The sequence below is a fragment of the Drosophila albomicans genome, chromosome X (assembly GCF_009650485.2).
Source record: "Drosophila albomicans strain 15112-1751.03 chromosome X, ASM965048v2, whole genome shotgun sequence".
Lineage (NCBI taxonomy): Eukaryota > Metazoa > Arthropoda > Insecta > Diptera > Drosophilidae > Drosophila > Drosophila albomicans.
The window spans coordinates 14,100,744-14,119,075 of NC_047627.2; the positions used below are offsets into that span (position 1 = coordinate 14,100,744).

Consider the following 18,332-nt stretch of genomic DNA (forward strand, 5'->3'; position numbering starts at 1 on the left):
CACACGCTTTGTTATGCGCAAATTTCAAAAATGATCATAGCTTGGCCATATTTTGACGGATTTTGATGGGACATGTTGCATTTGATTCGTAAAAACGACATCTATCCATTGGCATATAGCAAATATGGGGTCATCTAGTAATCAAACGTTTGTATCGGTTTCAGAACGAACAGAATATGATCGAAATTACAAAATCCTGTATAGCTCCGAAAGTAACTGAACGATTTCAATGTGCTTTGGCGAGTCGAAAGGTCTTTCGAAAAAACACCATCTGAACATAATTCGATCAAGATCGTGCCAAGGATTCCAGAGTTATAGCTTATTTTTTCTATGCAAAAAAGTCCTTTTATCTCAGTTGCTTGATGGACTTTCAAGGACATTAGTGCGGATTCTGAATCCTAACACCAATGTCTATCAATCTGGAAAAGGACACACACATCGTCCTTAAAATGGCAAAGTTACAGCAAAAAATGTAATTTTTACGCATTTTTTGCATACTCCCCCCTTTAAAAAATGTTCGATGATTTTTAATGTTTAATTCTAGAAGTCCTTGAATGCCATTATATAGTATTGGGTTCTGTGATTACAGAAATGCATGTCCTTTCCAAATCCTTTCATATCTTGAAGATTAATAGCTAAAAAACGAAAGTTCTTTATTGAAAATATGCAATATTTCGGACAAATTCAATCGCATTTCCAAAGGAAATATATAGCCAGGATTGCAGGGTCTCTATTGTCATCAAATTGTACAATCTAAATACTAATTTTAGGTTTCGAAAATGTTTTCATACTTACCATATTCATATCTGCAAAAATTGTATTTTCCTTTGTGTTTTTCTGTCTATTTTCTTTGTAGTTCTTACCTTTCTGATTATGTTTTTCCCTATGCTTTTCTATTATACAATATAATTGGTACAATTGATTATGAGTATATAATGTATATAAGTATTTATTGTGCAGTTCTTCCGCCAAGTGGCCAGAGCCAGGGCCAGATCGCCGTCAGATGTGCTGTGGCCAAAATTTTGCAAATATGCGAAACTTGGCAGCAAAACTCTGAATCAAATATATATCACAAACTGTTAATAACAAACGACTACATTTGCGCTTCGTAGCATAAAGAGATACATATACAAAATACAAAAAAAAAATCGAAAAAAAAGTATTACTGCGGATAGAAATACGTATAGTAATAATAATATTCCTAGTAGATACGAAACAAAAAAAAAAAAAAATGGTACGCGAGTGAATAAATTAAATTTAAACAGCTTCGGTTGCCAGTTGCCAGTTGTGAGTTGCCAGTTGCTGATGTCCTGTGTGCTTCTGTGCTCCTGCCTAGCAATTGGGACACTTGACCAATCCGACTTCGTCGCAGTTCATGCATTTGAGAGCCACAAACTCGGCGGTAAAGTGATTTCGATGCACTGACTTCTTGGAGCCGTTGCACGAGGGGCACGGCAGCAAGCGATAGCCGCCGCACGTCTGGCAGGTGTAAGCCGTTGCAAGAGACTAGCGAGGGGGAAAGGAAACAAAAGAGGAATATTAGAAGAGTAATCAGAGATATTCAGAGATGTAAAGAGTCGATTCTCACCTTGTAAGGCCGCAGCAGCTGTCGCAATTCGCCGCTCTCATTCAAACGCTCCACAGTGTCCGCATCCTGCAAATGCAAACTGATTAGTTACAAACCGATTACCAAGCTAATGTACTTGTAAGTTACTCACGCCAATGTGCTGACCCTCGACAAAGAGCTGCGGCACACGTATCGTCTCGTGTTGCATTCGATCGCGCATCTCCTGCTGATACTCGAGACTCATGAAGACGTCGCGTTCCTCGAACTTGATGAGCAAAGTGCGCAGTATCTGCTTAACATTCGCGCACTTTCCATAAGTATCCCGTATGATGCCCATGCTTGTGGTGTACAGCACAACCTTGCCCACATCCTTCTCCTTGTAGTTCTGCAATTGCATTGAGAAAATTTTATTTTAGATTATGTTTCATCGGATTTGGTTATTACAACACAGCAAAGTACACAACACGTGCTCGATTTCTCTCACTCGACCTTGAGCAAACACTAAAAGCATGCTGAGATACAACACACACACACACACACACACAAACACACACACACAACGCTTACAACTACACATTGATAGAGACATAATTGCCTGCTAATTGCGACAAGCGAAAATATTTTTGTAAAGAAACCAAGTCAAGTTAAGATTGCTTTGTGCGGTTCACTTTATAAATGCCATTAACACAAACCACCGAGAATTGAACGCACACTGTGCGCGCACAGTGGGGCAAAACAGAACAAAGACTTCTTCTATTGCTTTTTTAACATCACATAACAAATTGTTTTATTGCCAGTTGTGGAATTTCGTGCACTCAACTTCCTCAATTTTCAGTGATTGTTTTGTGACTTTTGGGCTCTGAAATTCCACACACTAATTAATCTAGGCTTTAAAATATTGAATTGCCTTTGTAGTTTATTCAACAGCTTAATATCTTAACTCCATTTGACTTTTTCCCACTTCTTCTTCATCATCTTCTACGCATCACGCGCCTTTCTTTGCGCTTCTCATTGTGCAAGTGATACCACGGTTTGCGGCTGACAGCCTCAATTCGAGCCACAACAATTTACAGCAGTGTGCTGATTATTTAATTGCCAATTGCAATAACACAAGTGCACAAGAATCGAACGTAGCCAATACATTGGCAATACCCTGTAGTCGAAGCGCAAACAAAAAGGGTATGCTGAACTGAACAAATTTATTGTCGTAGACAGAGCAAAAATAATCTAGACAGAAAAGTAGATTGCAATATTGATTTCAAATTTGTTCGATCCTAATAAAAAACAATCTTCAAATAGGATTTTTTGCTAACTTTGCATTTTAAGATTAAAAACATTTGATTTTAAGTTTAAAATATTGATTCAAGAAAGTTTTATTCTAGATTAAAAACAAGATTGAAAATCTTGATTTAATATTTTTGTCAATTTTAGAAAAACAATCTTGAAACTAGATTTTTATGCTATATTTGTATTTTAAGATTAAAAACAGCTTATTTTTAGATTAAAATTTTGACTGTTTATAAAAAAAGGAGGGGTAAGTGTTATAATTGTAACTAATATTAAACAAAAATTAGACAACATACATAATTGTGTAAAAATATTATATTAAAAAATACGCAAGCAATTTATTTTTTGATTTTGTTTCAAGTAATATAAATTTAAGACTGTTTGATCGCGATTTACGATTTGGCCTCCTTGTTTAAATTTTGAGATTTATAATCTTGACCTTCAAGGTTGACAATATATTTTTTTTGTAAAATTTCGATTTTCATTTAAGAATCAACTTTCTTAGTACAATTTTGACATCATAAAATCTTGATTCAAGATTTAATTCTTAATTTTAGCACCTTTTTCTTTCTGTTTTAGAAAGAGTAATTCATAATTTCTAAAATATCATTTCAATGATATCAGAGTAGTATGTTATAAAGCAAAAACTGCAAATTTGAGCAGAGATCGAAAACGAAAACAGGCCACGACAAGTCAGGCCAGGCCAGGCTAGGCCAAGGCGAATGCCTGAACGATGTTAAATAATTAATGACTACAATCAAATCGAATCAAATCCAAACGAATTGCAGCGCATCGCATCGCATTGCAGCGCATGGAAAACCAATTGAAAATTACGCATAACTAATTTCTGTAAATGGGCATTAAAAATTATCTAACGACATTTCAGGCGAGGCGACTCGAGTTTCAAATTTTCACAGCACAACGAAATGAATTAAAGTGAGGTGAAAACTCGCTAGCATGGGGCAATGCGATCAAGCAATCAATGCATTTCCCGCTGGCCATTTTCCAATTGGCATTTTATGCATTTTCCCATTTTGCTACCAGTTGCCAGTTGCCAGTTGCAACTTGTTATTCGCGCCGCATTAATTAGCTGCTGCTGCTGCCCCACACCGTTGTTACCGTTAGATGGCCAAGTTGCCAGCCGCCCAATTAACCGGATCGCCTATCGATCGTCGATAGTCGATAGATATCGTTGAACTCCCGCTAGACACAACGAGGAGATAGCGATAATGAGAGAGAGAGAGACGGCGAGAGTTAGCGACTCGTTTCGCTGTCAGTTTAATGCGTTATACAAGTGATAAATGACATCATAAATTTGCTTTAGTAGTCACATCGTAGTCTCTATATTACGTATGTAAATGGTTTTCGATTACATGCCATACAATATGTTCATATATTACATACGCTAGACTATATACCACATTTATTCGATAGCGGGGCCTTTACAACTTTTACTAAACTCTCCTGTAACATGTGGACATATAACATAACTATCACTTATCAGTGGGCAGCAACAATTTGTTCAACAAGATGGTTAACTCGATAAACTTGCGTCTTAATCAAATTAAAGCGGTGTGAAAACTTTGTTATCGATGGGAAAGTGATACTATTATTAGACAAAACCGAAATTCGAGGTTTTCCCGGTTGAACACTTCAAAAGTTAGTTCTTTACTTAATCAAGCGACAACAATATTTCAATATTTATCGATCTGACTTATCGATAACACATTAAATCTTTGATATCCACGGAATTCGTTGGTTTTCTGGTTAATTGGTTTAAAAGTTAATTCTTTCTAATGTCAATTGAAAACAGTAATCGATTTATGATAACTCAAATTATACTATATATTAATCTCACTTAGGAAGTGATACTATTATTAGACAACAAGGAATTCCATTTTTTCATGATTAAACTCTTCATAAATCACTTTTGTTATAAATCAATTGAAAACAATAACAGATTTTTTGGATTTTAATAATTAAAATTCTAATATTTATCTCCTCATGTATCGATAACACTATCGTTTTCAATGGGAAAGGAAGACTATTATTAAACAAAACCAAAATTTGAGGTTTTACTATTTGAACTTGTTAAACGTTTACTCTTTGTATCAAACAATTGAAAACAATACCCGATTTATAGAACTATGGCACTTAAAATTCAAATATTTATAGATCTCACTTATTATTATCACAATTAAACGATTATTCAAGAAATAAATTGAAGTTAACTAATATAATTTTGTTTTAGCTCTTGTGAAGCTTGTATTACTAAAAGTGTTTGGCTTTTATATTTAAAATCTTATTCTTATCCCTTTTGTTTTATTGATGATTTAATAACTTAAAACGAAACCACGAGTTGTTCTTATTGAAGTGTGATTTCTGGGTGGTCTATTTACAACATGAATATATCATCTGTCAAAGGAGATTTGAGTTTGTATGTTTAAAGAATTAGATATTTTTCCCAGCCGCTAACAAACTCAACAATTTCCTAATGATAACTCTCAAATGTCATGAACATAAACGAAACATATCGTTGTTCACTCCCATCTCAATTGTGCTGCAATGTCACATCTCTAAGATGATGTTCATCGCTAATTTTGGGCATAGTTTTGCATTTGGTTGGACAGCTCATTGACTTGCATAAGCCGCCAAAGCAACAGCGAGAGCAAACAACAAACAGCAATGAAGACAAGACATTAACTTGTTATTTGTAAGTAATCTGACATATTCAAGACAGCAATGCGAGGCAAAACAATCGACACAAAACTGGTACAGTAATAATTGCCATTAAGCGTCATTTGTGATGTGGATAGGCGAAGTGCCAAGAGCAACAACAATAACAACAACAACAATAACAACAACAACAATGACAACAATCTGAGAGATGCAATGCAAAGACGACAAAGTTCAAAGCCATGTTAAGTGATAAAACAGATGCTTGCGGCGAAAATTGTATTTGAAGAAAATTGAAACTAGTTTTCAGTGTTGTTCCCTTTTGACTCACATTATTTTTGTTGGTCTACTTTTCTTGTTGGTGGACATTTGAACTCGAATTGCGGCCTTCGCAACAGCATCCAACAATTAACACGTGCGACGACAGGCCAAAGTCAGAGTTGGAAGTCAAAGTCGGAGCCCAAATGTTGAACAATCGAAAACGGCAACAGGTAGTGGGCAAAAAACCAAAAAAAAAAAAAAATAAACAGCAAAAGAGAGAAAAAAAAAAAACAAAAGAGAAAGCAGGTCACTTGCGATCGACAAGCGTCGATTGGAGGATTGCCAATCGGAGAGCTGAGTTGAGTTGAGCTCAAGAAACAGCATCAAGAAAAGAGCAAAGCATAAAACATTCGATTATGTGAGCAGAGCAAAAAGGAGTTGACTTTAATGGCGGCAACAAAGTTGCAACTTGCACCAGCAACTTACAACGAGTTGTTTACGTTCCATAAAGTTCAATTAATACGTCACACGACGCCTCGTTTGGTCGAGAGCTTACATAATCGACAATCAACAATCGGCAATCGATTGGTCCGCATGGGAATGCCACCAACCAACCCGAAAAAAACAAGACAGAAGGGAAAGCCCATAACATTAACATGCCACAGTTCCCAGCCACCAAAAAAAAAAAAAAATATATGTATAAGCGAAAAAACAAAAACCAAAAATACAACATTTCACTATGATATCATTTCGCTTGTAATCTTTCGCATTGATTAATGGCAATCGATTTATCTTGCTATCGAGCATATGATAATTGCAACCTTGATATTGATATTTTGACATTTTCAAACAAGCAAAGAGATAGCAAACACACAAGAACAGAATGTCAGTTAAGTTGGAATGCGAATGATGATGGCACCACTCATTAAGTATTCGCCCCATTCACCCCAGCTATGATGCAGGCACAGCGATAAGACGCCATGATTTAAGGCGAGAACTGAAGCCAGTTCATACGTATCGATAAGTATCTGTGAAGTGCTGGAAAATAAATTCAAATAACTTAATGACTCACACACCTAGAATAAATTCGAAGCTGTCGAAGCAGAAATTTTGGCGTTTGCCTTTGATTTCTCTATTATCGATAGTTAACAATAGTAAGAACTATTGCATATAAAAGTTGTCTTTGAAATGTTTACTATCGATATTTGTTGTGTAATGCACGACATCATTCATTTCAAGCAACATTTTTTGATTACAGATTTGCTCATTAGTTGACTATAAATTTATCATATTTTCATATTTGTTTAGCATTAAGATTGTTTAAATATGATGGCATGATTTATAAATATATTCGTTAAACCAAGTTTTATTTCTACATAGAATAAACTCGAAGTTGATGAAGCTGCAAATGTTGGCATTTGGCTGTCATTATACTAGTATCGATAGTTATCGATAGTAACAAATACTACGTTTATGCACAATTTAATGCATTTCAACAATATTAGAATAATAATATTTACTTTAAATCTAACATATTTTCATATAAATTTAGCATTAAGATTTGATGCTTTTAAACATAAGTTGAAATAAACAAATATAAACAAACCTTTGCAGTCAGAAATAAGTTGAGAAATAAGAAAGGAGTAGAAAACACGAAATAGATAAATGTTTTCATAACTTAGATAAAGACACTAGGAATTTAACCTGACATAACTTTTCATTATTTTCATTCTGAGTCTCCACTCGAATATATTTATAGATTCAAGCTATTATTTATAAAGTTAAGATAGCTAACTGCGATGACCCTTTGTTAACGATAGTTAACTAGTCGAATGAATGAATCGATTAATCTTTTTTGTTAATACTTTTAAAATAAACTTAAATAAAGACACTCGGTATATCATCTGACATAACTTTTCATTACTTCAATACTGAGTATCCACTCAAATAAATTTATTGATTCAAACTATGATTTATAAAGTGCATTGTCGAATATTATATTAGCTGAATGCGCTGATCATTTGTAATAGGGCATGCTTCAGTGGAATATATACTTTATAATATATAACTTGAATAAATTTATAGATTCAACCTATGATTTATAAAGTGTTTCAAAATTGTATTAGCTGAATGTGCCGATCATTTGTAATAGGGCATGCTTCAGTAGAATATATACTTTATAACTTGATTTATAAAGTGTTTGAAAATTGTATTAGCTGACTGCTTTGACCCTTTTGTTAACGATAGTTAACTAGTCAATAAAGTGGTGGCAACCGCAATTAAAAAGTTGATCCACCTGTCAGCTATGTAAATGGTAAATGGTAAGTGGTAAATCGTAGGGCATTGAAAGGGCGTTACCGAATCGACAACAACAACAATTCAGCAGGCACTGAGCCAAGTCTTGTTGACGGGTTCTCAGGCCGCCACTCGAAGCGTCGCGATGCGATGCGATGCGATGCGATGTGAGGTGATGTGATGTGATATGGCCAACAACAACAACAACAACAGCAGCAACTACAGGCTACAGTTTCAGTGGGATTCAGTTTGAGTTTGAGTTTGAGTTTCAGGTGGCTCGATGGTTCATTGGGTTTCTTGGCGCGTTGAAGTCGCGTCGAGGTGAAACATTTCACTTTCGTTTCGCTGCCTGCGTTCAATTTGGCAATAATTGGATATTTTAATAAGCCCCATTTGCTGCTGCTGCCGCTGCTGCTGCTGCTTTCTTTTGGCCCTGAATGCAAATCGAAATTAAAATGCAGCAAACGACGCGCCCCAAACGCGACGCGACGCGACTTGAATCGACTTCACTTCACTTCGCGAGTCGAGTTAATTGTTTGCCAACAATTTAATTCGTATGTATGTGCTGCGGCGCATCTGAAACAATGCGAGGCGCCTCCGACTGTTGCAGTCAGCAAAAAGCAAAAAAAAAGCAGAAAAATGAAATAAGTAAAACATCTGTGCGAGCCATAAATCTGCGCCTGGTCACGTAAATCTCATTTTCATTTTCACTTTCGTTCGAATTCAAACTATGTTTCAAGTTTGCTTCGCCTCCTCCTTCCTCTTTCTCTTTCGCCTCCCCCGTTAAATATTGTGCATTGTCTTGCATATTTTTTTTTCTCTCTCTTCTCCATTATTGCTTTATTTGTTTTATTTCTTCTCAAATGCCAAATTGTTTCTTAACGAGATCATTTGCATTTTGCTTCAGCTCGTCTTCTTTTGAAGTTTACTTTTTTCTTTGCTTGTCGTTTTTTTTTATTTTGCTCTTTCTTATTGTCTTAATATCACACTTTTTTCTTTTCTTCTAATTTTTTATTAGCTCGTTTTTTTTTGGTTTAATTGCTCGCATTAAAAAGATGACTTCACTTTACAAAAACTGTCACTGATATTAGCCTTAAAACGCGGGCAGAGAGTGAGACACAAATTGGGGAATTTTTTGGGGTAAACAAACAGAAAAAAAAACATATAAATCTGCTTTCTCAATATTTAGTTCAAGTCGTCGGATTTAAGCTGCTTTTTTTTTGGCTGTCATCACTAATGATTCCGTTTTTGAGAAAGTTTTGTGCTTAAAAATGATAAATTTCGGAATTTCGTATAATATTCGACTTATCGCAAGATCTTTTCTCAGCAATTGGCAACGCTGCGTAGAACAAGAAACGAGCCACTTGATCGTCAAGCGCTGCCAACTTGTCATCAAGGAACTGCCACCATGTGCATAGATTATGCAAATAAACGTAGTAAATCATTTGAAAATATGAAAAGCAAGTGTTGAACATAATTTAGTGAGGTGAAACAAACGTTTCGAAATTCTCTGTTCTCTGCTATCTCTTTTCTCAGGAATTATCAACGCAACGTAGCGAGCTACTTGTTTGTTAAGCGCTGCCAACTTGTCATCAAGGAACTGCCACCATGTGCATAGATTATGCAAATAAACGTAGTAAATCATTTGCAAATATGAAAAGCAAGTGTTGAACATAATTTATAGAGTCGAAACACACGCTTCAAATTCTCAGTTCTTCGCTATGGCCAAAGGCGATAAGGAAATTATGAAACTGGTCGCTATTTCCGCGACAAACAAATTATAATTTAAGCTGAGGGGGGGAAGAAGATGCTATGCGATGCGATATCAAATGATCATTTGATCGCTTCGACAATTTAACTCTATCAATGAACATATTTATGGCACCTGCAAAGAAAAGAAACAACAGCGATTTGGCGTTGTTAACCTTGAAAGGCAAATCAATATTATAATTATATTGAAATCATTTGCAGATTGCTCACGAAACAACAATCGATTGCATAATAATTTTGTGCTGAATTTGGTTTTTTTTGTTTGTTCCCCACTAAAAGTCAAAAGGCAACAAGGCATAGGAGAAAAACCAACACACACAGCTCAAAATTATAATAATAAAGAGCGACTAATGCGTTAATTATGCGCATCGACAACAAATCTATCTAATCATAACCCAAGTCTCGATTGCTTTTTGCTTTTGTTTTTCGCTTAGTTGATCGACAAGTATTTAGCAAAGTCAACTGCAAAAAAAAAAAAAAAAAAACTAAAAACCAAAACGAGTTGAGCGACCATTAAAATATAATTTAGCTAATTTCTGTTTATATTTAGCCTGCTTATTTGGCCATTTTCAGGCCGCTTTTTAGCCAAATTTGTGTTGATGAAATATACTTAAAATGCCCCATACAAAAATGAAAGTTCATATAATGACTAAGCGCCACGCCCACACAAAACAGACTAACATAGTTGTTTTTTTTTCTATTTACTATTTTTGATAGTTTTGAAAATATGTGTAACGGCTTTTCAATGCCATTAAATAAAGACATTGGACTGCGTCTAAGGTGCTTAACATCAGTCTATGGCAAATTGGTTTGTTTGCCTCTCAAAAGAGTTTATTAGTTTTGTCGCTGCAAAAATACTTGTCAATCATGTCAGTATTTTATTCAGTATATTTTTTATACTTTTCTTTGTTAATTTTGTTTAAGTTTCTCAATTTTGTGGTTGCAAAACACTTCCATTTTTATATTTATATAGTGCTTATTTCAAGTTTGTATTTTATTCAGTATACAAATATGTATACAGTATATTTTTTAAGTCTTTTCATTATTTGTGTGTTTAGTTTAAGTTCATTATTTGAGTACAAAACACTTCTCAATTTATATTTATATCGTTTTTAGTACTTTATTTACTATTTACTATTTTATTTAAAAATCCGTATATTTATTATATTTTCTATAATTTGAATTTGTTGATAGTTTAGTTTATGTTTCACAATTTTGTGGTTGCAAAACACTTTTCAATCCATATTTATATAGTGTTTTGTACATTTATTTCATATTTGTATTTTATTCAGTATATTTTTTATACTTTTCGTTATTTGTTAGTTTAGTTTTAGTTTATTAATTGTGTATTTGTAAAAACACTTCTCAAAATGTATATTTCGTATTAAGTACACTTATTTCATGCATTTATTTTATTTAGTATACTTATTTAGTATATTTATTACTATTTCACTCATTATCAAAATTCAAAAGTAGTTATCAATTGTTGTATTTACTTTATTCTATTATGTTAGACTATATTTGCATGCCCCTAAAAGAATTTATTTGGTAAACATATTTCATGTATATATTTCAGTATTCTTTTATAGTATATTAAATATACTTTTTATTATTAAGTGTTTATTAGTGAAATGCCACAGCAATTTTTTTATCGGTACTTATTTTATTCTATTAAATTCAATTATCTTTATTATGTTTATCAGCTTTCATTTTATTTATTATATTGTGGTATTATTTCAAATTATTTTTATATTGTTTATTATATATGTATATTAGATTTCAATCACTATTTTTTATTATATTATAATATATAATATAATTATTTTTCCAATTAACTTTTTTTACTTATTATAATTTGTATATTTCAATCTTTTAGCATTTGTTTTATCTAACTTTTTGCAGGTCTTTCTCTCTTTAGAACTCAGCTAACTATATTGCTATAATATTGTAAGTATTTAAACATTTCTGCTCTATCATTCGACTCGATTCCTCAGAGTATCTTAAAGTCCCCCACAACGAATTTCGTATTTTAAATATAGACACACATAAAAAATACAATTACCTTCACAGTTAGTTAAAATACAAAATAAACAAATGGCAATCGCAGACAATTGAAGCTAAGATCTAGCAATTTGTGACACTGTGCAGTGCAATAATGTTTTGTCCGAGGAGTTATGCTTGTAATTGATTTCGCAAAAGGCCAAAAGCAGAAATGTGAAATAAAGGCGATTGGTAAACGACGAAGAAGGCAAAAAAAACAGTGAAAAAACAAAAAAACAAGCGAATCATCGTTACACAAAATAACAGAAGAAAAAAAGAAAAGAAATATAAAGACCAAACTCCAAAAAAAAAGCGATACTCATAAAGATACATTTGTATCTAAGTATCTATGCATCGTTTGTCGATGAGTCGACACTTTTTTCTGTTTTATTTTGTTGTTGTTGTTGTCTGTGACCGATGCGTGTTGAATGCAATTTCAATAACGTTGCAATTGGAGCTGCTTATTGTTTTGTCCGCTGTTGCTCAATCGCCTAACGAAAAAATGGGTCAATCATTCAGTCAGTTAGTCAGTCAGTCATTGGGTCGATTGGTCAATGATAAGCTTACGCGTGCCAGGGCCAAAGGGGGAAAAACAAACAAACTAACTGCTGAGAACTTTCATAAAGTGATTTTAACGTTTTCTTCTTTTTTGTTTTTTGTTTTTTGGGGCACAACAATGAAAGCCAAAATAGAAATGAAAAGTGCGCAAAGCGATTACAACTACGACTGTAATTAGTCAGGGGCCCAAAAGTCGTATCTATACCGTTTTATCTTTGTATCTTTGCCATGTTATGAGTCGAGTATCTTCGCCCATGTTGACTGGCCAAACTTCCGCTTCAACTTTCCCAAAAACAACTTGCTGATCGCTGAAATTTTTGCTCGCCTATCTCTATATGGCAATCACTTCCCCCTCTTCATATTCTATTTTATTTGCTGTGCGTATGGAAATTCTGTGCTTTAACCTTTTTTAGAGAGCTTTTGTGGCTTTCTTTCTGCTGCCATTTTTGGGGCGTATGCGGCACATTGAGCTACTTAACGGTTAATTCGACAGCAGCACACTCTGCAAATAGAGACAGCGAGGTGTTAATTTAACGCCGAAGCGCAGCAAAAATCATTTATTAACTGAGAACAGCAAAAACAACAACAACAACAACTCATGGACTGACTTTCACATAGTCGAAATCAAACGATAAACGTGAGTCAAGCTTTGGGGGTGTAAACTGAAGACAGCAAACTTCAGACACACACACACTCACACACACACACATACAGTTACGCAATGCATGTGTGTTTGTGAATGTGGAGAGTCAGCGACCTAAGCAGACGCCCACGCAACGATCCCAAAAAAAAAATCCCGCAGACAACAAAAAAAAAAGAAAAAAAAAACGACAGCACTTCAACAAAAAAACTTTCTCAATGAATCGAAAACGAATCGAAAATGAAAATCACAAACAATGTGAATACAACTCAAATATAAAGCGAGTGCATTCAGTCGTTTATTCTGAATGCACTTGTGCTTCGATTTCTTCGTTTGAATACACATTTGAATACCCCTTGAACAGTTCAAAAGTTTTCCTTAGTTTCAAAACGCTTTTATTAATTCGCACTTCAATTTAGAAATGTGCCGAAAATTTTCGAACATCGCAAATTTCGCAAAGTCGCATTTTATTTGCTTGCTCAAATTTCACTTTCTTGTATTTTGTTCCCAATCTCTGCTGCTGTGATTCACACAATCAACAAATTAAACCATTCAATTCAGCGAATTTTGATTGAGTTGAAATATGAACTAATTAAAAATCAAATTCTGAGCAAAAAAAAAAAAACAAAATATGAGCAAATTAAAAACAAAGTGCTAAGCAGTAAAAGAAGTATCTAGTTTTTAATTTGGTTGATTTAGCATAGAAAACAATTCAAAATGGATTTATGATAAACAAATATTTTGTATCAGAAATTCGAATTTCTTGAAAGCATTCTTTTCAACTCCATATACTTTCTAGTTTTTTTAAGCTTATCAATGAATAATAAATACAATATATTACAAATTCGATCAATTTTCAACTGAACTTTCTAAGCAAGTTATGAAAAATATCATCCACTGCACTTTCCATAGAGAATCTTCATATCATTATTTTTACAAATGTATGTTATATACATATTGAAACCTCTCTCGGCCGGACACTTAACTTCGTTTGGCACTTGGCAGAGTTCTCAAAGCAATTTCGCAATTGACCAATTGAGCAGACACTTTTCGAATACCCCAGATTGTTTGTCCGGCCAAGGGGAGTGCCCACCAAAAGAACACGAAATTACTTTGAAAACTCTATCAATACACAAATAAAAAATAAAGAGATAAAAAAGATCTTTCTAATGTCCTAATTATGTCGCTTTTCACATCTTTTTCCAACTGATTCTTAAAGCTGTCACCTATTTTATATTTGTACTAAAAATTTTATTTTAATTGTCAACAGTTATTATAATAAATATATTTAATAGCATATCGATTGCGGTTATTGTCATCTGTCACCTAAATTATTCTTGCACTTTATGTGTATAATTGGATCTAGATCCATTAACTGAAGAGAACTCTGAAGACACAGAAACTAATTTCTTATTATTATTTATTTATTAGATCATTAATTGACTTGGAAGCATTTATTTCTAGTTCATAAGACCACATTTGCAAGTCATTAATTGTGTTCCCAAGAAATTCTTCTAATGATCTATTTATTCTGTTTCGTAATTTGTTTCGATTATTTGTCTTATAAAAAATAAATTATAAATTATAAACAGATTCATTTGAAGAAGAAATCTAAACAGTTTATCTGCACTTTTCAAAACGAATAAGAAAGCTACGTTCGAGTGTGGACGACTGTGAAATGTTCGCTAGCCATTGTGAATTATTGCGAAACAAGGCGGTATTATTCTTAAAAGATGCCAAATTAATATACCACAAAATATTGAAAAATACTGAATGTTCCCTATACAAAATATACGATAGAACTTAATATGCCGAAAATGTACTGAAAATATACTTTTGTTTTCATATTACGCAGTGCGGTATTAATTTCAAAAATATACGAAATTAATATACCACAACATACTATATACTAAAAATATACTTTTGCTTTCTTATTAATACAGTGCGGTATTAATTTCAAAAATATAATATACCACAATAAGATATACTGAAAATATACTTTTGCCACAACAATATATACTAAAAAATATACTTCACATGAACACAGTACTGTATTCATTTTAAAATATACCACAAAAAAAAACTAAAAATATACCAAAACCTATTGATATAATATCCTATACACATTTACTTCAGCGAATTCCTTTTGCTACGTCGAACCCAAACCCATTGAGTTGTCTTCTCGCTTGACACATTCACTGATTATTCAATTAATTCACTTCATATTAACACAGTGCAGTATAAAATTCAAAATATACTATAAAAAATACTAAAAATATACCAAAGCCTATTGGTATAATATCCTATACACATTCACTTCAGCGAATTCCTTTTGCTACGTCGAACCCAAACCCATTGAGTTGTCTTCTCGCTTGACACATTCACTGATTATTCAATTAATTCACTTCATATTAACACAGTGCAGTATAAAATTCAAAATATACCATAAGAAATTTTAAAAATATAATAAAAAAAATAGGTATAATATCCTGTACACATTCACTTCGACGAGTTCCTTTTGCTACTTCACTTCAGCGAGTTCCTTTTACTACTTCACTTCGGTGAATTCCTTTTGCTACTTCGAACCCAAACCCATTAAGTAGTCTTCTCGCTTGGCACATTCACTGATTATTCAATTCAATTCAATTCATAAGCACAGTGCGGTATAAATTTCAAAATATACCACAAAAAATACCAAAGCCTATTGATATAATATCCTATACACATTCACTTCAACGAGTTCCTTTTGCTACTTCGAACCCAAACCCATTGAGATGTCTTCTCGTTTAACACACTCACTGATTATTCAATTCATTCACTTCATATAAACACAGTGCGGTATAAATTTCAAAATATACCATAGAAAATACTAAAAATATAATAAAAAATAGGTATAATATCCTGTACAAATTCACTTCGACAAGTTCCTTTTGCTACTTCACTTCAGCGAGTTCCTTTTGCTACTTCGCACCCAAACCCATTGAGTTGTCTTCTCGCTTAACACACTCACAGATTATTCAATTCATTCACTCCCCATTCACTACCCACATTTGCACTTGGACTCACCTTGGCGTTGGGCTGCTGCAGCTGCAAGAAGGTGGCTACTCCATTGCGCACACGATTCTTGACGCCGCGCACGGTTCCCTTCGATGAGCGAATGGTCGACGCTTGGGAGGCACGTCGCACATCCTTGTAGCCGACAAAAGCATCCTCATCCTCATCGAGTTGCTGCTCCTCTGGCAACAGTTGCTGGTGTTGCTGTTGCAACTGCGTTGCATAGTCGCCAAAGCTGCGATAATTGTCATGCTCATGCACATGGAAATTATAATATTGATCCGCCTCGAATTGCAGCGGGCGACCATCGATTTTGGTTGCTGTTGATGGGGTTAATGTTGACGTTGTTGTTGCTGATTTTGCTGTGATTGCATCGCGTTCCGTGTTGCGTATGTCGTGCAACAAGGAGCTAGGCAACAATTGGGCAGCAACCAATGTGTGGGCGCAATCCAATGTTTGCATCATTCGAGTGCAGAGAATCGCAGCTCAGCGATGAGCTGCTGCTCTCGTCGCATTCTTCGCTGTCATCGGTCAGGCTGTAGGCGCGACTGTGTTGCATGCCACTTGTTGTGGTTGTTGCTGATGTTGCTGTTGTTGTTGTTGTTGCTGTGGCACTTGCATTATTCACGCGTATGCGCGTTGTCTTCAAATGCAGCTGCAAAGGGCCGCCGTTGCTGTGGCTGCTGTGGTTGCTGCTGTGACTGCTGCTGCTGCTGCTGTCCGGTGACTTGATGCTCTCCAGATCGCTGCCAGTGCCGCTGTCAAGTGTCTCACAGGGCGAATATTGACCACTTGACACCAAATAGCACAGCTGATAGGGTTGCTGCTGTTGCTGTTGTTGTTGCTGCTGCTGCAACTGTTGTTGCTGTTGTTGCTGGTGCTTGAGCTGCAGCACCATTTCACTGCTATGATTGCTGCTCTGACTGTCGTTCAATTTGACCACGCTAATCTGTTTGCCCAACCTACGCTGTTGGCATTGACCTGCAACAGTTGCTGGCGTTAATGTTGTCGCTGTGGGTGAACTTTGCCCGTTGCTGTTTGCAATCTGTATCTTGACCGTGTGCTGCTGATGCTGCTGCTGCTGCTGTGCATCGGTCAGTGCACTCGTTGCCGTTGTCCAATCGACTAACTGACTAGCGACGCTCTCAGCAATAATTTCACCAGCCGCTGATGCAGCTGCAACATCAACTGTTGCGGCTGCCAGCAACACGTTTCTAACATTGTCGTTGTCGACGTCGTTGTCTTCGTCGTCGTCGCTAACATTGCAGCTGATAATAGTTGCTGTTGTGGCAGCCTCAACCTCGGCCTCTGCTGCCGATGTTGCTGTTGTTGCTCTTGTCTCTGCTTCTTCGCTTTGGCCAATGCGCAGCAGCAACTGTGGATACAATTTTGTTGTTGCTGCTGCTTCTGTGGCAGTATCTATGTTGCAACTCGTTTCCAAATCCACTTTAGTTGCATGGTCAACCTGCAGCGTCTGCAAATTGCTGCCGTGCTTGTCGCCAAATGCCAACAACATGCGCTGTGACTTGAGCGACATTTCGTCGCTTTCAATGTTGCTGTTGTTGTTGTTGTTTCGGTTGTTGTTGTTGTGATTGGTGTTGACTGCAGTTGGCTTTGGCTCAGCTTCAATTATTATTGAAATACCGCGCAGCGGCCTTTGCTGAGCAACTGTTGTTGCTGTTGCTGTTTGTATTGCTGTTGTCGTTGCCATAGTTCTGGCTGCAGCAACAGCATTTGGTAATTTGATGCGCCGCCAATATCTAATTTCAATTTTTATGCAATTGTCGTTGGCGCTTCACGTTACACGTTGCACAGTTGCAGGTTGCTGGTTGCTGGTTGCAGGTTGCTGGTTGCTCGTTGTGCTATTTCCAGTTGTTAGTTGCCGCTGACCGTTGCACAGCGCGTTTTACAGTTAGTTGGCCGCATGCAGATTGCCTGCAACAACACAGAGAGAAGCATCACAGAATTAGTGAGAGCGAGACAGAGAGAGAGAGAGAGAGAGGGAGAGCAAAGAGTTGTTGCTACACCTACGAGCAACTTGGCCAACTGACTGACTAACTGGCCAAGTGCCTGGAATTTGCACAGCATGAGCTTGACATTTAAGCCAAAAGATGCGACTAACACACAAAGAGAAAACAGACACAGACAGAAAGACAGACAGACAGAGAGAGAGAGAGAGAGAGA

At 35.5% G+C, this 18,332-nt stretch overlaps 1 protein-coding gene across 1 annotated transcript; it reads right to left on the reverse strand.

Moving 5' to 3' along the window:
• Positions 1–931: 931 nt before the first annotated feature.
• On the reverse strand, positions 932–17,859 carry LOC117569887 (glutaredoxin domain-containing cysteine-rich protein CG12206). Its single transcript, XM_034251230.2, has 5 exons — positions 16,609–17,859; positions 16,161–16,568; positions 1,719–1,952; positions 1,589–1,654; positions 932–1,506 (listed from the first exon to the last, which is right to left on the reverse strand). The coding sequence occupies exons 1-5, from the start codon at positions 17,857–17,859 to the stop codon at positions 1,333–1,335; spliced, it is 2,133 nt and encodes a 710-aa protein (XP_034107121.1). The 3' UTR covers positions 932–1,332.
• Positions 17,860–18,332: the final 473 nt, after the last annotated feature.

What these genes read in the sequence shown, in the direction of transcription:
- LOC117569887 (XM_034251230.2), bottom strand. Translation starts at nt 17,859, where the DNA reads ATGGCAACGACAACAGCAATACAAACAGCAACAGCAACAACAGTTGCT. An exon ending in TGCAGCAGCCCAACGCCAAG is followed by an intron (nt 1,953 to 16,160) that starts GTGAGTCCAAGT and finishes ATGCAATTGCAG; the next exon opens with AACTACAAGGAGAAGGATGT. An exon ending in AGCTGCTGCGGCCTTACAAG is followed by an intron (nt 1,507 to 1,588) that starts GTGAGAATCGAC and finishes CCCCCTCGCTAG; the next exon opens with TCTCTTGCAACGGCTTACAC.